Source organism: Lepisma saccharinum, chromosome 23 (assembly GCF_977018435.1).
Source record: "Lepisma saccharinum chromosome 23, izLepSacc3.1, whole genome shotgun sequence".
Lineage (NCBI taxonomy): Eukaryota > Metazoa > Arthropoda > Insecta > Zygentoma > Lepismatidae > Lepisma > Lepisma saccharinum.
The window spans coordinates 23952462-23979758 of NC_139251.1; the positions used below are offsets into that span (position 1 = coordinate 23952462).

Sequence of the window (27297 nt, forward strand, 5' to 3'; positions counted from 1 at the left end):
AAATCAAATAAAAAGTCAAACCAAAACATTTCCACATACAACTTTAAGAAAGCCGACTATTCAAAACTCTTCAGTTTAGTTTCAGAAACGGATTGGACGCCAGTAAATAGCGCCGTTAACGTAAATGAAGCTGCCGATATTTTGTACAGATTAATTTATGGCATATTTGATCAATGCATTCCCCTTAAAAAACTACAGAACTCAGCATATCCTTGCTGGTTTACGCCTGCTGTAGTGAAAAGAATTAAAGTTAAAGCTTACCATAGGTTAAAATGGAAGAAAAGTATTGCAAACAAAGAATATCACCGAGAAAAATTTCTTCAGCTTCGCGCACAGGTTAAGAAAGACATAACTGTAGCTTACACTAATTACATAAAACAGTCTGAAGACCAGATAAGTGTGGACCCTACTCGATTCTGGTCCTATATCAAAAGTAAAAAGTCCCATCAAAACTGTGAAGCTATTAAAGTCGGCGCAGACATATTAACAGACGAAAATGACATCGCGGATGCCTTTGCAACTTACTTTCATTCTCTGTACGCAGCCGAAAGAGCTAAATATGACGTAAATAATCTGAAAATAGGAATTGCTAACGAACAACTTGATATTTTCACTTTGTGCAACATCCGCGTAAGCGAAGTAGAAGCTGCCATCAAGAATTTGAAATCCAAATCAACGACCGGCCCTGACAACATACCACCATATATAGTTAAAGGATGTTGCGATATTTTAAAATATCCCTTGCTGCAAATTTTTAACCTTTCCATCGATACCAATACTTTTCCTTCAAGATGGAAAACATCGTCCGTCTGTCCTATCCCCAAGTCTCACCAAAGATCAAGCTTAGAAAATTATAGACCGATAGCAATCCTTTCTAGTCTTGCTAAAATATTTGAACAAATCATTTACAAGAGGATGTTAGCACACGTCAATCCAGTTATCTCTCCTTATCAGCATGGATTTACTCCAAAGAGGTCTACCGTAACAAACTTAGCTAACTTTACCCATTACGCATGCAATGTACTAAATAACACAGGACAAGTCGATGCAATATACACCGATTTTACTAAGGCATTTGACAAAATTGATCATGATATATTACTACAGAAAATTGCTTCATTCAATATTTCACTTAATACTTTAAATTTCTTTGCTTCATATTTAGCCGATCGAACGCAAACTGTAATATACAGGAAAATCAAAAGTTGCCCCTTCACACCATATTCTGGTGTTCCCCAAGGGTCCAATCTTGGACCGCTTTTGTTTTTATTACTTATCAACGACTTGCCCAATTGCATACAAAATTCTCAAAAGTTGCTTTTCGCCGACGATCTTAAGCTTTTCCACGAAATAACTACCTCTGAAGACTGTTTAAAACTGCAGGAAGATGTAGACAGAGTGATCTCTTGGTGTGAAAGTAACAAGTTGGATCTTAACCCAACAAAATGCAGCGTAGTCACTTACACAAAACGCAAAGCATCTTGTGTGTTTCCATACCGTATTAAAAATGTACAAATCACGCGCAAAAATGAAATTAAAGATCTTGGAGTGACCTTCGACACCAAGTTCAAATTTAATAAGCATATTGAAGCTGTTACTAACGACGCTTTCAGAAACTTAGGTTTTATAATCCGATCAAGCCACGACTTCACGAAAATAGAACCAGTGAAAATACTTTACTATTCCCTCGTACGGTCAAAACTAGAATATGCGTCAGTAATCTGGAATGCCACTCAAATAAACTTAATTCATAGACTAGAACGTATTCAGTCCAAGTTTCTTAGATATCTCAAATTCAAAGCCTGTGGAGAATATCCAGCATTCGATTCATACGATAATCTAGTCTCAGAGACCAACTTCAACAAACTAGCACTCCGACGACAAGTAAATGACCTGCTCTTTCTGTATAAAGTAATTAACGGTATAATAGACGATTCCAACTTATTGTCAGCCGTGTCGTTTAATGTTCCCAGTTCCAAAACACGCCCCAAGCACAAAATCTTTCATTGCCAGAGAGCGAAAACTTCAATCCTTTCTACCTCTCCGGTGTGGAGAGCGTGCAACTCTTTCAACACAATTTCATGCGTAAATAACACAATTGATATTTTTGCAATGAGTTTATACAATTTAAAAAATAGTATTACTGGAACACTGAATTTATTGTAGTAATATTATGTAATTAGAGCACTATAATTGGGCTCGGCCTGTTGAGCTCTATGAATAAATAAATAAATAAATAAATAACCTAATCGGTTAACCTAATCGGTTATCAATAGATCGATATGTTGCCAACAGTGCCCGAACACCTGACGTTCGGAGGCTGCGGCTGTAGCTTTTTCCTTCGTGATTTAAACTTGGCGCATTTGTTTGCAAGTCTGTGCATGCTTAGACACTTTGGACAGGTTACCAGCACTACATCGCAGCCTGCCTAAAAAGAAGTTGTCCAGCTACGTGGCTTGAGGACTGCGGTGGCTGAAGAACTTACCTGGCCGGCGCGGAGTACCGACCTCAATCCAATGGATGTGCTCGGGTAACGATTGGGTGTCACACCTACCGTTCGTCAAATGTTTGATGCTGCAGCTCTTGTCTGGCCTTACGGCGTTTAGCCTACGCGCTGGCCAGCGAAGTGGAGAGCGGGGAAACGACCAATCCAACACGTGATGAGAAACACAATAGCTTGTAGAACGAGGCACACGCAGCACCTTCTCCCGCGACGTTGTAACTCTCGGCGCCAAAGCTGTTGTCTGGTTGGTTTGCGGCGTATTCCCCTCTCCCCACTTTCCTTGCCAGCATGTAGACTGCCCGCCGTAAGACTAGATAAGAGCTATAGTGCAAAGCGAGAGAATTCCACCAGCCATGTACGAAGCACCATCTACTTAGAAACTATTTGTCAGTCATAAGATTTTGAACTCATATTTGCACCTCTCTTCAAAATGACGGTAAATTTCCCGTGAATATTGAGATTTGAACTGAGACTTTGAAATTTCAGGTTTCTCACTAGCACGTATTTTGTTCTCATTTTTTCTCAAAAAAACAAAAACAAAAACAAAAAAACAACCTTTATGCTCTTATAGGCTAATCGTGACTGGAACGAAACTTAATAGTGGGCCCGCCCCCCGTGGCGGAGTGGTTAGCACATCGCGCTACGACGCCAGAGGTCCCGGGTTCGAATCCCGGCCTTGGAATAGATGTTTGTGAGTGTCCATTCATCAATTTCATCACATCATCATTCATCCCCATCTTCGCAAATTAGCCAAGAGGCACAAAACGCGAAGTAAAATAAAGCAATTCAAAACCAAAACAACTTAATAGTGTTTTTTTTTTTTTTACTTTTGTTTTTAAGCCCACTTTATACACTGAAAGGCTAATTGGGACTGGGCCTGAAGTTTAAAGTGGGATCCGAACTAACATGTGCCTCTACCATGTATCGAACCCGGTACCCCTTGATTACAAAACCAAACCGTTACTAAGTTAAAAGTGGGATCTGAATCACGATGCATTGTGATTTCATCGAGGAATTAATCTGTAAGCACATGCACAGACAGTCTAGTCCGGATTGGACCTACAGCTTAAAGTGCGATCCGAACCCCGAATCATTTTGATTACAAGTGATGACAATATTGAGAAGCGATTAAGTCGGATCGGTAGCCGAACGCGTAAGTTACCAATTTGATTCTTGTTGTTTAGCGTTGCTTTTCTGCCACTATTGGCTAATCGTGATGATATGATGAGATTGAAGCGATACTCACATGAAGAACACACATGTCCAGGTAGGGATTCGAACCCGAGACGCCTGGATTCGTAGCGTCCTGAGATAGCCACTCCGCCATTAAGTGCTTGTGGACGACTTTTCTATCTCGCCCCCGATATTCTGCCCTGGGCATTGGCGTTCTTTGAGAGTGTCCTTCGTCAATGCCCTCATTCTTTTTCATTGCGAATAAAAGGTTTCTGTCGTCCTGTACAAAGGAGCATGACGGTATCTTGTTTTAACCCTAGCTTAACCGTGCCGTACGAGAAACTTATTTACCTGAAGAGGGTCCTTCACAGGTCCACACTTTTTTTAATCACTAAAATTCAAGGAACCATTTTGGTATCGAGTCGCTGCTTGCTTTCTTGTTTACATAAGCTTAGTTATTTTGTAATTATAATAATTACAAAAATTATCATCATTAATAAAAAATAATAACAAATTACCCAGATAGCACAGACAGCTTGCTGCAAGCATGAAGCAAGCTTACCATGGCAAGCTATTAGCTGGATGCAAGCTTGCATTAAGCAATCTAGTTACCACAATTGGAAATTGCAGCAAGCTTGCCAAGGCATGCTTGCATCAAGCTTTTCATAACTAGCTGTAAGCTTACAGAATGCAATGCTCGAAGTAAGCGATAATATGTATCTTTAAGCTAAATTTATATATATATATATGTGTATAAACATGTCTGTAATGTACATTGTATACACTTATATATTCATAATAGCAAAACTAGAAACAATTAGGGCTAATTAACAACAAACACCCATGTTTGTAACATAACATCACAGTTTCTCTTTGCAACTTAGCCTCCCCGATGGCGCAGTGGTAGCGTCTTCGCCTTGTAATCAAGGGGTCCCGGGTTCGATACCCGGTGGAGGCACAAGTGGTTCGGATCCCACTTTAAACTGTAGGTCCAGTCCCGATTAGCCTTACTGTGCATAAAGTGGACTTAAAACAACAAATAAATCAAAATCAAATCAAAATCTCTTTGCAACTTATAGTAACTTTTCGTGCTCCCCCAAAATAGGCAATAGTTACGATGAAGAGTTCAATGAACTAATCAAATCAATCTCTTAATTATACACTGGTATTCAATTTTTCTTTGCAGTACTTAGCTCCTGATTATATAATCTTGGATAAAAATATTTATCATGGGAGTTTCACTTTTATTCACCACATTTTAGTTTCTGATCTTCGTTGCAACTTCAATATTCACACACCTTTCGAAGGATAATAAAACACATTTTTTTCACTAATTACAATCAAAGTTATCCTTACTGATGTTACTAAAACTTATGTTTGTTTAACATTTGAGTCGCACTGCCATCTAGTGTATACCGCATGGAATAAAAGCTTTGGTGCTTTATTCGCACTGGAATTTATTCCACTGTATTTCGGTTTTATTTCATTTTGTCACTATTGTTTATGTTTAATAAGTAGGTATCTCTATTGTTATATTAAATGGGTGTGTCTATTGTTTTATTTTTAAAAAATGCACCCTATCACGCTAGTTATCATAGGCTTTCATCAAGCTTACTTTGACAGTCTAAAAGGAAGCTATCGCAAGCTTGCCACAAGCTTATGTGCTATCTGGGTATTGCACGGGTGTCACACACATATTTTACCATTCGTTAAGACTCACGAAAACCATAATAATTTCTTACTAGTCCTTCTTTGTTTATAGAGAGGCAGTTGTTTATTAATTACAATAGTTATAAAAATATCATCATTACTAACAAATAGTACACTATCAATGGCATGAGCGTCTCAAATAACATGCATTCAAAGATGCACGGCCACGAAGTGCATTTTGCCTGTTATTTACATTACATGTATGTTTTTATGAAGTAGACAAATACAGAATATTGAGAACACCCTAAGGAACAATGTAATTTTTTTTATTTTTTTTTATAACAAAAATAAGCTAGGGTTAAAGTAAATAATGTCTCGAAATGTTTAGTCAGTGGCGTACGCTTTTGAAATATTATGAAAAATTGTGTGGAACAAATTAAAAATGGCCGATTTATCACAGTCAAAGATCTGCGACAATACTATACTATACTACTACTACTAATAATAATAATAATAATTATTATTATTATTCCCATGCAGCACGGAGAAAAGCACAGCATTCCAAACAAACGCGTTCTTGAAGAGTGAATGCCTTGAAAATAAACAGAATTCTTGAAAATAAAATATGAGGTCAAGTATGATTTAAAAGAGAAAAAAGTTGTTTTGTATCTCATCTGGAACAATGTTCAATGAACATGTATTTTTTTGTGTGAACAATGAGTATTAACTAAAAAAGTTCTTGGTTCGTTGTAAGCGGCTAATGTATAGACAAAGCTAGGCGGACAAGAATACACTGTAACCAGTTGTTTACCGCGGCACGTTTCAATTTCTGAATTCAATTTACAACAATTTTAACTATTGTAAAATGTTTTGTTTGTAAGAACAGCGAGACAATCTAGATGTGAATTATCGGGGACATTTATGCGGGGACAAAGCTGGAAAAATTACAACCAATTCCAGGAATCGATCACGGATCTCCTGAATGTTGTCACACACCCTACCGACCAGACTACCGCAGCTCCTTGGATGAGTTCTATACTTTGATTATTTCAATTTATTTAAATATATGTTCTTGTTTTTATGGATTTTCTTGACACTTAAAATGTCTCACCTCGTTGACTCGACAATTATTTCGTAACAAAGAAACAAAAAAAAATGCTCCTAGAATTTGTAAAAAACCGAATGACTAGAAACTAATTTCGGTCTATTGCTTTCGTAAATACTATATTTATGTAGATCTCTACTACTTAATAGTGGTAGTGGTATTAGTAGTATTATTAGTAGTAATTCAACTAATTAATTAATTATAAGTATTATTAATCAATTATGAGTAGTGTAATAAAACAATGGTAATGTGAATTTGGAGAAAGTTTTAGAAATAACCCCCCTTGATGAAATCCTGCGAACGCTACTGTGTTTAGTGAATATTTGTTAGTGTGCTCGTATATTCACACGACCCTCTTATTTCTTTCTTTACAGCATACGTGTCGTTTGTCCGTTCCTACGCCAGCTACTCGAAGGAGGTGCGGCACATATTCAACTTTAAGAGTGTCCACCTGGGACACCACGCCAAGAGTCACGCGCTGAGGGACCCGCCCTCGGCCATTGGAGGGATCGGCAAGCGCCAATGGGAAGAACGGCAGTCCAGGTAAGCCATCGGCACTTATGCAAATTTTGCTCCCTCCCTTTTTTTCAGTGTCGATTCGGTTACAATGCTGGTACGATGAAAGAAGTACCGGGTGGTTAGAAATGAAAGTTCTCCCGCTTAGAGTCCTCTTCTTGAGCGCGTTCCAAGCAACGAATTGCGTTGAAACTTGGTATAGAGGCTATGCGAACAACGAGGAAGCGAATGCCTACGAAAAAAAAAAATAGTTCAAATTTTCGCCGCCAGGTGGAAATGTGGCGCTGAAATAACGACAACTGTTAGTAGGACATGCCATTTCAATTATACTATGTTGATTGTACTATGCTTTGTTGTTTAAACCAGGGTTGTTAAAGGTCCAGGAATTTTAAATAAATTCAATTCTGATCCAGGAGAGATAATCAGCAAGCGTAAATCGTTTTTGGACCGTAAATAACCTTTTTATCTGTGAAGTTTCACATTTTTTCCGGTTGAATTTAAATTCGGTCCAGAAACTTTTACGGCTGAATTTAAATCCGATCCAGAAACTTTTTCGGCTGAATATAAATCCGGTCCAGGAACTTTTCCGGCTGAATTTAAATCCGGTCCAGGAACTTTTACGGCTGAATTTAAATCCGATCCAGAAACTTTTTCGGCTGAATTTATATTCGGTCCAGAAACTTTTCCGGCTGAATTTAAATTCGGTCCAGAAACTTTTCCGGCTGAATTTAAATTCGGTCCAGAAACTTTTCCGGCTGAATTTAAATTCGGTCCAGAAACTTTTACGGCTGAATTTAAATTCGGTCCAGAAACTTTTCCGGCTGAATTTAAATTCGGTCCAGAAACTTTTACGGTTGAATTTAAATCCGATCCAGAAACTTTTTCGGCTGAATTTATATTCGGTCCAGAAACTTTTCCGGCTGAATTTAAATTCGGTCCAGAAACTTTTACGGCTGAATTTAAATTCGGTCCAGAAACTTTTTCGGCTGAATTTAAATTCGGTCCAGAAACTTTTACGGCTGAATTTAAATTCGGTCCAGAAACTTTTACGGCTGAATTTAAATTCGGTCCAGAAACTTTTACGGCTGAATTTAAATTCGGTCCAGAAACTTTTCCGGCTGAATTTAAATTCGGTTCAGAAACTTTTACGGCTGAATTTGAACCTGGCACAGGAACCTTTTTTGCCGGATCAATTTAAATAGGGTCCAGGAACCTTTTTTCAATGAAACAATACGCATTGAAATGATCATTTTAAACCCGGGTCAAAAAATGAGGTATTTAGATTTCGATCTGTTAATAATATAGTAATTCCTCCTGTGTTTTCCTAGTTCGAAAGTACTATGTTCAAACTAAGCCTATTTTCCCCCATTCACTACACATTTGTGACTGTGACGATGATACCGTCCTTGATCCTAGCCTACCAGTGATGACGTTGCATGTAAACAAAGCCTTTCTGCACATGCCTTGTTACAAGAAGGCATTGCTCTGAGTCTCCCTTAACTTTTCATTGATGGGCATCGGGGTCTCGAGAAGAACGCGGCCAGGATTTGGTGCTGATCATATCACCTCTTCACAATGGACGAGGGCGAGAATGGTTGGAGTCATGGGCGGATTTAGCGGGAGGGGCACGTGCTCCTCCCAAAAGAGACGACTAAGTATTGTATAAAGAAAGTATTGATAGGGTACAATGTATTTAATCCTTGGAGTATGATCAGCAATAGTTGGAACATCGTTCCGTTAAGTATTTTATTTCTAATAGAATTATTACAGTCTATTTGTGGACGACCAAATTACTGTCAACGCCGGAAATCGAATCCAGGTCCTGTTGGTTACAAGTAGCTTGAAGTGGAAAATATTAGCTTATGGGATGTTTGATCGATCCGTGGGGTTATCTGTGGGAATGTTCCTATGGTTTAGCATGGTCGCCATGATACAGCTGGGTTGGGGGTGCAAATTTTTTTCTAACTGGGGAATACCATCCCCGCGCATACCTCTTCACTTCAAGCAATGGCTGCAAGGGATTAACGTTAATTGATAGACGGAAAGCGAGCTTAACCATTTCTGTAATAATTAATACAAATGCTCTTATAATCAAAAGGTTCTGGGTTCGTATCCTGCTGGAAGAACATTATACACTGGTTTGGGGTCACCTTTGAAGTCCCAGTCCCGATTAGTTTATCTGATCGCAAATTGGATCTAAAACGAACCCCTGTAATGGCCTTGATGTGAATATACACACACATACACAAATGTATGTCTAGCTTGTTTTAATATGTCGGAAAAATGTACACTTTATGTTTCCTGTGACTCAGCATCTGCCCCTCCGAGAAAAAGGAAAGTTCTTCAATGACGAAGAACGCGGAATTGCATATAACCAAGGATGATGCATTTTTTTATCAATTGACAGAGTTAAACGTGCCGACCTCCGTGGCGTAGTGGTTAGCACAGCGCGCTACGATCCCGAAAACATCCCGGGCTGGTCATGAGTGTTTTTTGTGAATCTCCATAAATTTCATCACTCATCCTCATCTTCGCGATCAACCAAAAGAGGCAGAATTGCCAAGTGAAATAAACCAAATCAAATTACAGAGTTTGATCTTCGCAAATGGCGCATTTTTAATGCATCAAACGGAACAGCCGCTGATAAAAGTACCCATCCATGCATTTCCATAATTTGATTTAGATTATTTACGTCGCTTTTCTTTCACGTTCAGCCAATCGCGACGATGAGATGGATGATGGGACAGTCACAAATACATACAGGCAAGGCAACACAATACAAGTCCCATTATCCTGGCTAAGGATCCAGGCACCAGTGTCTCGTCAGCCTGCAAAATACACCTCAGGGTGTACTGCAAGGAACAGAGGTTGATATTTTAGTCGCTTCAGAGGTCAACCCCTTATAACCTTCATGAATTTCTGAGTGCATTTTGATGAACCAAAAATACATCATTTGTTGGAGTCAGCATATTTATGTTGTGTTCTGTGTGTTAATGCTGTATTTCATTACGGAAACGTGATAAAGTGAGAAATTTTATAAACTTTTTTTTAAAATTTTAAGATTGTTTAAATATAGGATATTTATTTGAGAGGAGTTGAAGACATCAGCGTTAAGAGAAGTGCCAACAATTTGATAATTTCTATTTTCACAATAAGAGGGGCAGTAAAAAGTTCTTCCAGCAGTGATGCCATAAAACTGTGCGATACATCAGCATACGGAAGTTTTTCCACAACCAGAGACGCTGCATAAAAGACTACTTTCCTGTCTTAAAACATCTTCCAACTTGTCCATTACCATAACCCGGTAAACATATGCACGGGATATGGGTACCACATCCGTCAAACAATCTGACAATGGCTGGAGGTTTTTGACCGGGATATCCGCCCAACACTTATGGCCGTGGCGTGTTGATGAAAAACAGACATTTATATGTTTTTATGCCTACAGTAATCAACATCGGGTGCATCTATAAAGGGGGTCTGCTAATGCGGGAATCTAGGCGGAATTTACAACGCGTCGTTTTCTGCAATCTCCGACGAGATCGACGTAACAGAGGTGCAAAGAAGGCATTGTTGCGAGATTACTGTTTCCGAACGGTGCTTGCCAAAGTACATAACTGCCTTATGGAATATTCAGTGTTGCCAGCTCGGTTGTTGCAAAGCCAAACCTGGCTGTTTTACGTTCGTATCATCTACTGTCGGATTAAAAATTTACTCGAGTTTGGACTCGAATTAAAGATTAACAAGTGGACCTACATAAAAACGAGTTATATAAAAATTTAAACTAACTTCTCTCTAGCCTTCTTAAACCCGAAGGTTCATGGCTGCAGCAACACAGGCCTTCCATCTTTCCCTATCTTGAGCAAGATCTATATACTCTTTTCCTTCCCTACCGATTTCCCTTAGGTCCATCTCAACGTTGTCCCTCCATCTTCGTCTTGGCCTTCCTACTGGTCTCTTACCATCAGGTTTCCCAACAAGAATCCTGTAAACTCCTCTTTCCTCTCCCATTCGTGCCACATGGGCTGCCCACCTAAGTCTTCTTGATTTAATTATTCTAATAATATCTGGACATAATACAAATTATGCAGTTCTAAATTATGTAACATTCTCCACTCACCTGTCTCCTCATCCCTTTTAGGTCCAAATATTTTCCTAAGGATCTTATTTTCAAGTACTCTCAAATTTATGTTCCTCTTTCAATGTAAGGGACCAATAAAAAATTTATCTTATTCAATTCTGCGTTAGTCTATACTAACCAATTTTTTTTGTCGTTGTGACAACAAATAAGTGATTTTTTTTGTTTTTTAGTTTTGAAAACTATTGCTCTCTTTGAAATTCTATAAATAAAAAACGGAGGGTCAATTGTGATGGAATTTTAGTACGGGGCAGGCAGAGAGGTTATAAACACAATTCTTAATTTTCATTTTTTTAAAATTTGTCAGAAAACAGTTCTTACCAATTTTGCGAAACATCTTTCTCTTAGTATTGGATACTCCTACAATGTTGGTCTTGTATTGAAGCTCTTTGCACCTGATCTTAAAGTTCATTTCCATTGTCAGTTCACATTGCGAAACCGATTTTATGCAAATTGTTATTCTGCGAAGTAAAGATGTACGTGGAATGTGGCAACACCATACCAGTGATAGCCCGCAGTTTCCACAGTTCATCGGACATCGCTGTGTGCGGTATTGCCACGTTGCACGAACATTTTAACTTCCTTGAATACAAAGAATACAAATCCCAAGGGGGGTGGGGGGGAGGGGCAAGTTGTTCGTTCATGCGGGTTATTTTTAAGCTAGGATGTTCACGTGTTCGTTCGCGCTTTTTTTACGCTAGAATGTTCAGTTGTTTGTTCATTCTGGTTATTTTTGTCCTAGGGTGTTCAGTTGTTCGTTATTTTACACTAGGATGTTCAGTTATTCATTCATGCGGGTTATTTTACTCAAGGGTGTTCAGTCGGCACCCGTGGCGGAGTGGTTAGCACATCGCGCTATGACTCAGTGGGTCCTGGGTTCGAATCTCGGCCTGGGAATGGATGTTTGTGAGTGTCCAATCATCAGTCATCCCCAACTTCGCAAATTAGCCAAACGTGGCACTAAAAGCGAAGTAAAATAAAGCAAATCAATCAATGAAAGCAAGGGTGTTCAGTTGTTCATTCCTGTGGGTTGTTTTTGCGCTAGGATCTACAATTGTTCGTTTATGCAGGTTGTTTTTATTCTTGGTGTTGAGGTTATGAGTCCACTTTGTGCACATAGAAGCTAATCGGGACTGGACCTACAGCTTAAAGTGGGATCCGAACATCTGGGCAATGTATCTCGACCGGGTATCGAACCCGGGAATCCTTGATTACAAGGCGACGACGTTACCACTACAGTCGTACCATCGGGGAGTCACTTTTTATTCTTGGACGTTCAATTGTTTGTTCGTCCGAGTTTTTACGCTAAGGTGTTCAGTATTTCATTCAATTAAGGAACACCAGCACAGCCTAGTGTTTATTTGCAAGGTCTTTGGTACCATTCCGAAATTCGTGTGTGGCAACACTGAGAAAATCTTTACAGTCCTTTTATCTTCAAGAGCAGTTCGAGTGTTCACCCAAGCATTGTGCACAGCGCGAACATGAAGAGGGGAACACGTTAAGTCGTGTACGCAGACCTTCTGTTCCGCAAAACTTACCCGAGCCACTTGCGTTAAAAAGAATTGCCCATACCGAAGATGTCCCGCGTTTAAAATGTAATTACGGATGTGTATGAAGACTGTTCTTTAATTGCGAATTCACACCACGGGAAATTTTATTGCGTGGAACAGTCCGGCTTGCGCAGAATCCTTCTTTCAAGCAGGTGCTGATCGCGTCACGGTGCGGCGAGCCTAATGAGAGAAGGTACGCGATAAGATCGCGCGGGCGATGCGATGTGATGCGATGTGCGTGCTAAAAGACGCCTGACTGCCCCGGCGGACCTCTGACCCCGCCGAGAATCGTAACTGCCCTCGTGATTTTGCGCCTTAACATTATTTTTAATCTCCGTTTTCCTGTTTACCCTTTCGCGTCGCTTTTAATTGTTTCTGCGGGGCTGTGCAAGTATTATGCCGCTCGAGACATTTGCTGACTTGGCTAGAAATCTCTTGTGGCTTGATTAGAAGGGAGAAAATTACCTTTGATGGAGTATTTTGTGATTTTAGGAGCTACGTGAGTTTCGATGCCAAGTTGGTGTTTGATTTAATTTCTGTTTTAGGTCCAGTTTATTATCACATTAAGCGGTGAGAACACTTCTTCCCTTTGTCAGTATGTATCTGTGCGAGACTAGTTTCTCAACTTACCTTTCCACAAAATCAAAATCTTGCAACAGACTGGACGCAGAGCCAGACTGCAAATCTCTTCCATGGAGGCGGATGTGGAAGAACTTTGTAAGGAGAAGAAACAAGCGCACTTACTGTTGATTACCGAGCCCATTTTGCCATTTAAGCCCCCCGGGACCGGGCCAATTTTTAGCAAAATGCAGTCTCATTTAGATGACTGTAGATCGGAGGCGAATTGCCCTAGACAGACGAATCAAGTACCGATATACGCGGAATGAACCATAGAATCGGACTACACGCAATTGATGCACATTGAGTGTATATATGGTTGCGGGGGGAGGGGAGGAACCGGAAAATTCCAAAATTTCTTGGAAAAAATGCCCCTCCCCCCCTGGACAACAAAGTACAGGACATTGTCAAAATACACATGGAAATGATCGCAGGCATGTTTGGAACAAGAAAATAATTACACTGTACCCCCTAAACGACATGTCTGTGCGCCACTGACTCAGTTTCAAAGGAAGCCGCCATTTTCCCGCCTTCTTATGGACGAACAAGGGTCTTTACGGTGCAGTATATGTGTTAACAATAATATAAAAGAAGATTGATTCATTGATTGATTTGGTGTTTTAAGTCTACTTTATGCACAGTAAGGCTAACGGGACTGGACCTACAGTTTAAAGTGGGATCCGAACCACTATGTGCCTCCACCGGGTAGGACTTAATGAAAACGTTAGAGAGTTTCAAAAAGATGAAAATCGCAATTCCAGCTAATAATAGCTATATTATGACGTAAAAACTACGTAAATATCTCGATCGAGATATTTGGTAAACAAGAGGTTTAAACACTTTTTCCTTACGAATACTTGCCATGCAGTTGCAGTTTCTTTCATACCGTATAATACAGAGCATTCCCTGACATTCGCTACGAGACTCGGCGGCAAGCGGCCCGGCATCAGCGCTTGTCTTTCCCGGTGAACGGGTCCGCGACAGTCGCTACAGTCGACTATGAAAATTACAGTTTTCATATTGTGTACTAAACTTGACTACAGAAGGTGTTGAAAATGATATCCCTCTGCTGCAACACAGTCCTGGCATCTCGCAAGGAAATTGGCATTTACACGTGCAAGTTCGTCTACTGTAACTCTCCCGATTTCTCGTACAATACTCTCTTTTAACTCACGGATGGTGTGCGGATTGTCTTTGTATACTTTATTTTTTAGATTTCTCCATTTTTCTTTCCACTTTTATTCAGAACTGACCCTGTTACTCTAAACTTTTTTACGCGGTTTAATATAGTGGTCCTATGTGGAACGGGAACACCAGGAAATTTCGTTGCAAAACGTCGTCGCACTTCTTCACAATTCCTCTTTCCGAAGTAACACTCGACAAGATAAATCCTTTGTTGTAATGTAAACTTTTGTGGTGCCATATTAAGCCACAATCTTCAACACACGGACACCACACAACACAACTTACGAGGAAGGATTATACTGGCGTCAGTCTGCAACGTCAACAGAAAGGGAAAGAGAGCGAAGATAGGGAGAGCGAAAAAAACAGACTGTAGCGTGCGACTGTCGCGGACCCCGTTCACCGGGATAGACAAGCGCCGACGCCGGGCCGCTTACCGCCGAGTCTTGTAGCGAATGTCAGGGATTGCTCTGTATTATGATTTTTTTTACTAAATGCCTAGAGCATCAGAAACACTAAAAGTGCACGTAAGGTGGTGCTAGCTAAAACCTGTACTTCTCAGAAACGTAATTTTCGAATTCTCATTTGCTGTAAAAATACAAGTTTGCTCTGACGGGTACGGAAAAAATGTTGGGGTTCCGTGGCCTCGTCTTTGGGTGAAAAGGTTTGAAAAGTTTAAGAATTGCTGCTTTACATCAATTCGACAATGCCAGTGTGTGCTGTACCAGCCGTTCCTAATAATTAGGGACATTGAATTTTCGCGATGCGCGAAATCTGAAAAAAAGATGCAATTTTGAACATTCTGCACGTAACTACACCCCCAATGATGAAATATGCATGAGTTTTGTTCGCGATGTAATGCGAAATGTGTGCTTTTCCACGAAATGAACGATTTTTCGCGAAATAACTGTGAAATATCACATTAAGTAGAAAACACGCAAAACCTGGCAATCGAGGTTGTGCGCGCAAACTGTCGTTTCCTAAACTTTCCTACCACTTGCAGCTGAAGAACGTTTTATCTTCGATCACATCAGGAAGACGCTGTAAATTGGGATTTCCCATGCACATAATCTCAGTTAGAAAACTTCGCTCCCTGTCAAGCTGCATTCCTTTCTTCCCCCGAATGTCTACTCAACTTCCAGTTTCATTTAACTTGCTAGCTGTAGCAGCGATAAGATTAGTCTGTTTCCGCACCTCAAGGGAAACAATGGTGTCATTTGTGTTCAGTCATGAATGAATTTTGTTTATCATCATGTGATTTTCAACATGTGTTTGTGTATGTGCAGTAGTGATTATTTTATTTGTTTATTTTGTTTTATTTGTTGTTTTTAAATACATACAATGAATAAATCACTTGGGATATGCAATTTAGAAATGAAGTGATTTTGTGTTGTTTTTTTTTTTTGGTTGGTGTATGTGTACAGTATATAAAAATGAAGTAGTTTATCAATTTATAGCTCTTTTGTATGTTGTTTCCTCTCATGATGAAAAAGTGCGTGCCAATTTTTTTTTCCCACCGCTGGTATATACCGCTGATCTAACATTTTATTTACCGCTTCCCTCAGTTTTTATTTACCATAAATTTGTCTCTCTACTAATAATGTTCGCTTTTTACATGTTTGAGGTAAGTCCTATTATTTTAGGAACATCCCCAGCAGACTAACGAGCCTACCAACAGTGTAGAACGTGAGCAAGAGAGTTAGCGATAGGTGCTGAGGTGAGATGACGTCAGCGGCTCGCTTGCTGATTGGTCGCTTCGGGAGTCATGACTCGCTTCCAAGCTACGAATGCATAACACCCAAATATCATTTTTTTTTTTTAGAAAAGAAGAAAAACTACAGAATGATTTAAAACGTGTATTTTTCAAGACACTAACAAGAACAGATTGCGAGCATATTTCTCACTCTTTGGAATAATAGCCACGAGAGATAGAAGAAAGTGTAGCCCGGACTATTAGAATTTGGGAGGCGTTACTATGTAATGGACCGTTTGAAGAGCTGAAACTTTTTCTCGTCCTCGGCCACGCTTTAACACGATAATCGGGAGTTCATAAACATAAATCTTCCGTCCCATTGTTGAGATCCTGATGGACTCTTTTTTACGTCGAGCTTTGTTGGCTTTTGCTGCGTATCAAACCGTGCCGGTCCTTCTTGGGACCATCCTTCATGGGCTGTCTTCGCGCCTCGGGGGGAAGCTGCTTGGGGTGCGATCACTGTGGATTACTCCTGGTTGCTGTCTTAATAAATTCCTTTCCTCCCACCCAATGATCAGGTGCCACCAATAAATTGACGTTGCAATAGGCGGAAACAAAGTACACAAAAATCTGTATTCTTTAAAGTGTAGTAAAGTAAATGTTTGACATACTGTAAAACCACGTTAATCCGGTCCCGATAAGCAGGACTTCGCTTAATCCGAACAGGCAAAAGGAGAAAAAAAGCAAGGTTTTAAATGTGGCTAGAAGTCACCAATCGCATTCGTCTTATTGCTCCGTAACCGCTAAGAATACGTACATCCAACGTCCATGGGAGAACTTCCCAAAGAAAAGGCAGTCAACCACTGATGAAATTCTGTTTCCCGCAGACTTTCGGAAAGAAGCCGCATTGACGCAGGAATACCCTCGGCATATTCTCGTAAAACTCTGGTCACTATAATACGAGGCCGTACAAACACGACACTTTTCCATAACAAGACGCCAGTTCAAATCTTCCTCCTGCCACACCCTCAGAACGAACTCCCCTTGTTTTCAGCCAACACACAAATTTTTGAAGTCGAACAACATTCAGCAACAAGTTTGTAAAATGCACATAATCATAATATGGCTATCGCGTGTGTACGTACTGCATTGTATGTACAGTATTGCTTTACATTTTACTGTAGGGTATAGTGTATTTAAGCCTGTGCCCTTTAAATACACCATAATAACGTGTTTTCTTGCTATAAACGGAGTTTTCATGCACTTTCTACTGTTATTTTAGGTTATGTAAGTTAATCCGGACTTTCGTTAAAGCGGTCAAGTTATCCCCCCATTAGTCCGGGTTAACGAGGTTTTACTGTATTTAATTGAACAACAAATTTTGTTTTATGTTTCAATCCTGCGAGTGTCATGTTTGAAGACATACCAGAGTTCATTAAAAAGCATGTTCATTACACCTTGATTACCATGTCTTCTTTCGAGCTATTTTCTAGGCCGTGCTTTTCTATTAATGTTGGCAATTGTAAGGGAAAGAGCAGCAGTATAGCTATTCTACAACAACGTTCTTCCTCAAGTTGCTCGTCCATTTTTATAAGCTTGTCTGCTCTGCGCAATGCCTTGTGAGATCAATAGGAGGATACATAACAACAACGATTTAATACTAAACTTACATAAGATGGCTGGACTTACAATTTCGTAATAGACAACTTTACAAGCAATTGAATGTTGACTCGGATACAGAGCATTCCGTGACATTCGCTACGAAACACGGCGGAAAGCGGCCCGGCGGTCAGCGCTGGCCCGCTTGCCGCCGAGTCTCGTAGCGAATGCCACGGAATGCTCTGTATTATGCACACTTAACAGTAGAGAGTATTGTGTGAGGCGAAAACTAGTAACTGGGAAAGTAAAATACCACACCACTAGTCCACGTCCAAGCAGCAAATTTAGCCTCGTGCCTGTCTCGAAGGGGTGGTGCATTAACCGCGAAAGATGTACAACCACGAAATCTTTCACAGGATTAAACGCGAATGGTACGAGAGCGAAAGTATTAAGCGCGAAAGGAACAACCGCGAAACCGTGATTCAGTTCCGGTAAGTGCAAAAACAAAATCTAGAAACGGATTGAGCGCGAAAGGAATTATCAGTCCGGGACCCACCTTAATAAGCATGGGCGCTGGCAGAAGTACTTGTGAGGGTGTGCACCCAGTTTATAATCATATTTTTCCTAACATTGAGCATTTTATCCGGGAATCCTTTATTTGCGATTTCATACGACTATTGACCATTATTGAGATGGGTGATGCCGCCGGAAGACTAAGAATAAATTGTCATATCTTTAAAGTTAACTGTAATAGCAGGGCGTCACCCCATTGACAGTTAAAATTACCGTAGGAGGCACTTTATCCTGCCTTCGTAAATCTAACTCCTTGAAAGCCAGTTTTAACTCCTTTTAACCTGAAATTTAGCTCTTTATGTACATCAGGTTTGTCAACACTGCCGTAGGAGGCAAGGAGAAATGATTGCGCTTATGGGAACATTATTTGGGAATATCAAACTCCCGATGGCACAGAAAAAGACATCAACGGGAACACGACAGGTTGATAATTATTTTGACCAGCAGAAAAGTCAAAACTTCCATTTGGGGGTGGGGGCTATAGCCCCAAGTCTCCACTGAGGGACAATGTTAAGAAAAGTCGTTCGTCGTGACATAATCTGCTCGGTATGAAAGTGTATCCATATTGTACAGTCAATGGCAAATATAACACTACATTGCGTCCCACGAGTATATGGAGTAGGGCTGCGCGTAACTGCAGAAGAGGACGGAGCAAAGCAGTGCGCGCTGCTACAAACAGCCGGTAACTGCAGCCGCGTTGCCCCCTCCATGCAATCCCGTTCCCTCTCACCTCACTACTTGCGCAGGGACTTGTTTTTGTTCGCGTGCTCCAGAGATACCCGAGACAGAGTATAGTCTACCGGGAAGAGCCGCGTTCTCTATTATACAGTGTTAACCGTATCACTCCGCGGGAAAATATTAGGTCAACCAGAAACCAATTTCCACCTCTCTGTATTTGCCGCCGCCAGAGAAAGAAAAATGGCAGGGTCTCCCAGGAAAGAAGTTTACCCATTAAGACGCATGAATATCGGACGATTATCGTTAATCGTCTAATTTAACTCCCGTGAGTAATGAAGGCAGCCAAGGACAAGGGGCTTGTGAGAAGCGGGTTATTAGTTTCGACATGAGGTGCGAATGACAATGAGAGGAAATAGGGGCGATAAACGCTCCGGAGACAATGACTTCGTGAGGTGCGATCTGTTATTAAGGCTGCCGTATTGTGCGCTGTGAATGTGTTCAAGGTTGAGAGCCGGATGGGTTGCGTTGGAGGGGGAGAGCGAGGCTCCCACGATGAGACTTTCTCGTAAATTGTCTGCCGTCAGTGCTCGGCTCGCGTTCTCTTTCTAAAAGATCCACCACTGCATTTGAAACCCTAGCATGGGAGCAGTGTCGCTAGTCTGAGACAATGTCCGAATCTGTAATCGCTCCGTCCCGTTCTCTTCCGTTGCTTTCGTGTGCCGTCGAAGCCGTCCGAATCACTTTTCCCGCCAGGTGTCAGCCCGAACGTCACCCACGGCGCTCTGGAGCGCATGCGCACAGTTCGGAAGCAGAAGGCAGGCGCCAACTACACACTACTACATCGCCTTGAATACGTAACGTAAACGACACAATTCTTCGCTCTCTGGACGAGCGGCTAGGGACAGCATTAGCACTTTGGAAATACATGCTAACAGCACCAGACTTAACCTATCCACGTATGTATATAAAAGCTTGTACAAAATATAACTTGTCAAACCTATACATGCTTATTTATGCTGTTATATGCCTAAGTGGATTGGTAGGCCAGGCCAGGTTTGGTGCTGTTAGCATGTATTTTCCAACGTGCTAATGCTGTCCCTAGCCGCTCGTGCTCTCTGGCGATTACTCTGAATTATGATCCGCTAGAGGCGCTGGTGTCGGTCCCGCTACGTGCTATTCGTGTGCTTATAATGTAATGGAAGTAAATGGGGTTTTTGCTGCAACGTCTGATTCTTTTACATGAAGCATTTCTAAGAATGTGATAATTGCTATGATGTTTGGTACAGTGGTGTGAAGATATTAACGGACGTTCTAGACAGACAGTCACGTCCTGTTATCGTGACTTTCATTAATAATACGGGAGAATATATACGCGTGGAGTGCTCTTGGTAAATCTAACTTTTTGTATATTTAGTAGGTTCATTATTATTATCATCATTTCTTTTAAAGATGTACACACTGAAGCATTTGTATTTTTGGTATTTACTTTATCTTTTCTTCCTGTTGAAACTAATCGCGGCGATGATGATAAATGATGATTGCATGAAACGACAAAGGAGAACCCACAAAACTCCCTTAGTGCCATCGACATGAGTGTAAGGAAACTTTCAGACGAATGGGACAAGCGACACGGGATGTTCACACTGATGTGATTAGTGACACAGACACTTCCAGACTGTAAAATAGCTGTCATTGCGCATGAGGGTCCAAACAGCAAACCGTTCAGCAAGCGACACGTTCAGAACATGAATCCCGGAATGGGCATGGGTGTTCTTTGTGAGTGTGCCTTCATCAAGTTCATTATGTCATCCCTCATCCTCATCTTCGCGATTAGCCAAAGGTGGCAGAAATGCGAAGTAAAATAAGCGAAATAAAATCACATCCAGACTGCCGAACCCTGGATTCCACATCTGGATCTTCATAAACTGAGTCCATCAGGATTCTACATCGGAGTCTCAAAAGAATTGGATCTGTACATTTGACTCGAACAATCCGACTCCAATTTTCCAGCAGATGCTCTCTTAGTTCTATCCACTATACCCTTAGCTCGTTGAGCCGTATACATGCATCGACCGCCGAGCTAAGCAGCGGAACGATATAAAAAGGAATAAAACTAATGAAGTTTCAGTGTTTCGCCGCCCGTTCCGATGCGTTTCGCTAATCATTGCGTGAAAGAGATGCTTCCACCGGACTGTGACCCGTTTCATGCGAACAGGACTGGTAATTCAAAGGACAAATTGATATCCCCTGGCATTTCGGCATCTAAACCTCCGTGAAGTAGCGTTTCTGGCAATTCATAAAAGGGGAAAAGATGATCTTCAATTGTTTTGTGTAATTACGCGAGCGTGGAAAAAAAAGCTCTCTTCCCATTCGAAGGCACGGATGACCTCCCGTGTTCGGATCTGCCGTCCGTACACGCTCACACAGAACGACCTCTAAAACGGAAGCAAAGCAACGGAACGTCATCATAATGGAACATTTCCTGTGCGCAAATCTGGTACCGCGCCAAGATTCAATGGCGATGTTGTTTTGTCTCTGTTCTGCATGCATTCTCTGTATAGTTTTGTGATCTGAAAACCTGACGAACGGTTCACCACCCCACCCGTGGTATACAGCCTGTTCGCGAATCTTGTATGCCATCTGGCGAGAGTTTTTGGAACTGCCGTTGTTCTATGGTTACCTATATGTATATCCTATAAGACCTCGGGTTTTTAGGTTCTAAAATGTGTGCTTTTAGGTCCATAAAATAAGCTCTAAAAATCCTAAAATAGGTTCGAAATTGATCCAGAAAAAAAGGTTCCTAGACCGTATTTAAATTCATCCGGAAAAAAGGTTCCTGGACCGAATTGAAATACTTTACAGATAAAAAGGATCTTTGCGGTCCAGAACCGCTTTACGCTTGCTGATTTTCTCTCCTCGGCCGGAATTGAATTTATTTAAAATTCCTAACCTTTAACAACCTTTGTATCGCATTAAAAATGCATCAAATTATTATGAAACACATTTATAACAATCAGTAGTTAATTTGCGAGAATTCTTTAATGATGAATCGTTTAGTTGTTTTTTTTTTTAAAGCGGAAATTTATTTCCAAAATAAAACTACTAACAAACAATATTGCGTGGGCTCGAGCCACACAGGCCCATATTAGTTGACACCACTGTTGTCATTTACGATACAATATTATGACACATTGAGAAATATATAAATATAAATATGTATACAGTGCAGGAGCGTATATTCTAATCTAGCTAGGCTATTTGCGAAGCCTGAAGTCTAGAGAACAAAATACAGGAGAAAAATTGATCAGAAATTGTAAACAAAATTAATCATATCGGTGAGATAGATGGTGATTCTGGAGTTGGCAACCTAATTTCCTATGAGTTGGCAACCTGATTTCCTATGAGTTGGCAACCTGATTTCCTATGAGTTGGCAACCTGATTTCCTATGAGTAGGCAACCTGATTTCTTAGGAGTTGGTAAACATTTCTATTCATAGCTTAGGACCACGGTACAGTGAGATAGCCCGTATCTTGGACTCAATAGTATACGCCACTGACATAGGCGCCGACTCCATGGGGCTTAGGGGGGCTCGAGCCCCCCCAATGTTAATGATGTGGGGGCAGAGCCCCCCCAATAATTTTGCTTAAGAGGATCTAATGTATTATTTTTCTTCTCTTGTAAAGTTTACTCTGAATTTTGCCACATGAACTTAACTTTAAATACACATTTGAAATGTTCTAGACCATCAACTTTGAGGGGCTGAGACCGCTAAACCATCAACTTTGGGGGGGCTATGACCGGAAACAGAAAAACACATAACTTATAACTATACACTAAGTTCGTATATAATTATTATTTACTATTATACATATATTAATCAGATACATAATGAATTTAGCCAACGACTTGTTAAAGACTGTTTGGGAATCCCCTACAAGAATGCAAACATTTAGGAATATTATTGATGTGAATTAGAAGGCTGGCCATACTGGACTGCGACCACTTTGCTCTCGTCGGTGGACGTTCAGAGCCTCCAGTATGCAACAGATCTTAAGGAACTATGAAAACCTTCTCAATTTTCTTGAGAATTTTTCTGAAGAGGATTCTACTGACTCAACATTAAAATGTGCTGGATATCTGGAGACAATGCTTCACTTCAAAACATTTTTCTTTCTCTCCCTCTACTGCCATGTGATGGGTCCAATAGAAGAGGTAAACTGTAAGATTCAGTCTCCACGCATTGGTGCTACAGAAGTAGAATCAAAACTAAAATACTTGACTGACATCTTTCAAGAAAAGCGAATGTGTTTTGAGCAGTTCTGGCTGAAATGCACAGAGGGCAAACCGAGCCTCGTTGAGCCAGAATTGCCCCGCAACATCAGGTCCCTAAGAGACTTGAAAATCCTGATGCTGCCAAACATCACAAGTTCTACACTCCAAAATAGTATTATAAATCAATATACACTGACGTGTGTGACACAGCAAAATCATGTGTTAAACAAGACATGAATCTACAGGAGTACAAAAAGTAACAGCCGTAGAGAAAGAATGCATCTCAGAAGTGAACAGTTGCACAACTAACTTTCAGCAAACGCGAGAATTCTTTCGCAAAGATTTGGATGCCGATAGGCTCTCCTTACACATGTCCATGCTTGGTGATATCGCCAAACAGAAGAAAGTGGTTCTAACTACCATGCGTGACATAAGAAAGTTTCTTTTGGAAGTCAGCACCCTCCAGGAGCCAAATTCATGATGCTCCTCCGCACTGTGCCAGTGAGGACAGCCACAGCCGAAAGGTCATTCAGTGTTATTAGCCGACTAAAGACATATTTGAGATCTACAATGAGGCAGAAGAGACTAAGCAGCTTAGTGGTACTCCACATACATCAAACTGTGCTTGATAATTTGGACCTGAGACCGATCGTTAATTAGTTCATAAAAAATAACCCACTGCGTAGAGAGACTTTTGCTTTATTTTTAAATCATGTTCATATGTTTTTGTTGTGTATGTCAATTTATATCTTAGTGTACATGCTATTTTTTTTTATTATTGCAAAATTAAAATTTAAAAAGTAAAATATTGTAGCTAGAACAAAAAAGTAAAACCATTTTCCTGCGATTCGTGTTAGCATTTATGTAAATAATTAAATAAAACTGTTAAATATTCGTTATTTTATGGGTTATTTGCAACCCATCACATGTCTGTTGCGGACATTAAAACACGCCCATGCCCTCGATGGGACTCGAACCCGAGACCTCTGGATCAAAGCGGGTAGAGTCTGCCCGCCAACACGCTCGGCCACCGAGGCCGGCATAAATCTTTTAGGTTGGTCTCTTAATGTAAATACATACTTTTCAATAAAAATGTTAATTGTTATCTAAAAAACAAATGAGCAGACACAATATACATAAAGAGACTTTGAAACATTTTCTAAACGTTTTTCATGTTACATTTCATTTGCATGAGGAATATAATAGCTGCTTAAAAACTGCTATACGGAGACGTATTTTTTATTTTTTAAAAAAAAGAGAGGGAGTGAGTCATCATTTATTTATTTCAGTGATCAGAGCCCCCCCAATAATTTTGATAAGTCGGCGCCCCTGGCCACTGATACAGTGCTTTTTTTCTGACGGTACGCCATACAAGCACCTTTTTATGAGTGGGAATAAAACCAATAACAATTTGTTTTAACGAAAGAAACTACGCACGTGTGTGTAGCTACACGGTTGCACGATCATGTGTACCTAATTATAGCACAATCTTTTGAGGTTTTTGTAATGAACACAATAACGAACCAACTTGAAGAGTACTGGAACCTTTCTTCCCAGAAGAAAACAAACAATGTATATACTTGTGTATGTTTAGGTGGGGGGGGGGGCGGGGTTGGCGATGGTTAGTAACTGACAACGGTCAGTTTTCTTTTGGAAGGAGGGTTGGCGCCTGAACTGGTCAACGCTGCCCCACAAATGGAAGCCAGCGATTCTTTTGATCGCATCGAGTTCACCCCACCCCCACCCTTACAACAAACGTTCAAATGCTCTTTGCTGGGGAGTGGCGTTCATTTCCAACCAGGACTTTACAACCGCTCATTACGGTTACGTCGCTCACAATACCAGAGCAGGACAAGATGGACTCTAGGATGTCATCGCCAGAACAGCATGAAGAGGCTCGAAGCATTATCCATGCACGATACCATTCCATCCGAACAAAAGAGAAGACGCTTTACTTTTCCTCCGAAGATCCCATCCCTATTTACCGGCCCTTCGGAGAGCGATTATTACAAGAGAAAAGGAAGCAGCTTCCAAATTACGATACGTACGACAACGACAAAAGAAGTCGCGAACAAAGAACGGGGCAGCGAAAATATAATATCTGGGAAAAGGGCGTGACACATGTGATTCCAAAACTGCTGTCCCAACAATAGGCGTCCACCAGGCGTGCTACCGATGTTTTAGCGGACAAAGCTCGTTCGGGAATCCTTTCGCCCCCCTCTTCTCGATTTCCCCTTTGTGATGCTGGCGTAGGTTGTAATTTGGAGCCAGCAAAGCGTTCCAGAAGCGGTGGACATCACCGTGCTTCTGAATTCCCCCCCTTTCGTGACTGCAGCAGAAACCGCAGATATCCCTTTTTTTCACATGATCCTCCCCACCCCCACAACCGACGCCACCTTTTGACCGCTTTGTTAAAGTCCGAAAGCTTCCATTCTGCGCAAATTGGCCTCCTCCTCTCCCCCACCCACATTAATCAATTCGCTCCAGAGGTCGTGTGAAAAGACAACCCCCCTCCCTCTCCCCTGGCCCCGATTTTCCTCGGCTCTGATATTCATGTTGCTATTATTTTCTTGTAATTGCCATAATCATCCTTTCACTGCGATAGCCCGATTATAATCCGTGTTCCTCGGGTTTCCTATCTCGTAGAAACTGTGCGAAGATGTATGTGCAGCTCAATGTGATTTGTTCTGGCTTGACAAATTGAAGAAAGTCCAGTAAGAAGCGCTCTGGCTCATTCTATACTTAAGTGGGATGAAGACTGCACCTTAGCCGGAATATAATGTTGTTATGGTTTGCATGTGGAACGTTCATATGGGAATTCCTTTGTGACGGGTGTAACATTCAAATTTACATTCATTTTTAAATTATTTTCTCAGCACCTTCAAATATGTAACTCTATCAATTCATGAATTCCATTTTCCCTGATGAAAGGTATCTAATTGCAGAATATTCCTCCCCATCTCAATTCTCAGCTACAGAAAATACATTCTTTGTAATTGTGACGGGTGTGATACTTCTGAGACATTAATTTAAGACCTTCCTCCGTCTTTCAGAAAGCTCTGTGAAATATACATTATATATATTACTACATACTTTTTGTTATAAACATTTTTTGCCTGTGACGTGTGTTACATCATGCACATGTAGAATTATGGAACAATGTAAAGGCTATGAAAATGATCATAAATATCTTCAAACTAAGGTTTGAACACCACACAGAAAATCCAGTTTGTACTATGAAAAGTAATAGGTTTCACGATATGTTCTTTAAAAGCCATGAAACTAATTTTTGTATTAATAATTCCAAATTCTTCAATAAAAATGAATTAACCTTGTTTCTTCACTTTCACATGGAATAGCTCATACACAGGCGGCTTAAAAGTCATATCATGGGCAGCGCAGAGAGCTTTAAACAGGAATTGCTTCGGAACACCATTTCTCGAAAACCATGAGAGGTATTTGAATGAACTTTATGGTAAATTCATTAGAAAGGATGAATCGTAACAGTGAATGTTGTAACTTTTTCCGCAATACTAAATTTTCAAAGATATTCATTGTGAAATATCTCGATATTTCAATAGACGTTATAGAGGCTGATTATAAGTTGTAAAAAATTTAACTTTTCCTGCGTTTCTTGCATCTTTCCTGAGTAAATTTGGTTTTGTTTTATTCAAATTGAGTGTCCCATTGTAACAATACGTCATTCCAAACATTGATATGCATTTTGAAAACTCGCAAAATTTCGGGGGGCAACCCCACTTGGGTAGCGGCAAACCCGTATTTCCGATTATATATGCATGGGGCATAATATTAAGGGGCACTCGCGTAGCCAAGTGGTTAGCTGTCCCGGGCTTGATTCCCAATGGGAGCTCCCACAATTTGTGTTGACCCAGCATCCTGAGGATAATTGGGGAGCTACTTAAAAAGAAGTAGCGAACCCTGGACTCGAAAGACAGAAAGCAGCGGCGATGGGACTCGATGCGCTGATCACCCAATGAAAATTACCGCTCTGGCAGGCCCTGGCTCTTTTGAGCCGTGGAGCTTTT

At 40.6% G+C, this 27297-nt stretch overlaps 1 protein-coding gene across 1 annotated transcript in view; it reads left to right on the plus strand.

The window, feature by feature from the left end:
• LOC146005296 (ATP-dependent DNA helicase DDX31) overlaps window positions 1–27297 on the plus strand; it is a 207497-nt gene that overhangs the window by 135501 nt on the left and 44699 nt on the right. Inside the window, exon 13 of the mRNA XM_083144423.1 lies at window positions 6806–6974. Within this exon, the coding sequence (XP_083000549.1) occupies window positions 6806–6974 (169 nt within the window). The remainder of the gene's footprint in view (window positions 1–6805; window positions 6975–27297) is intronic.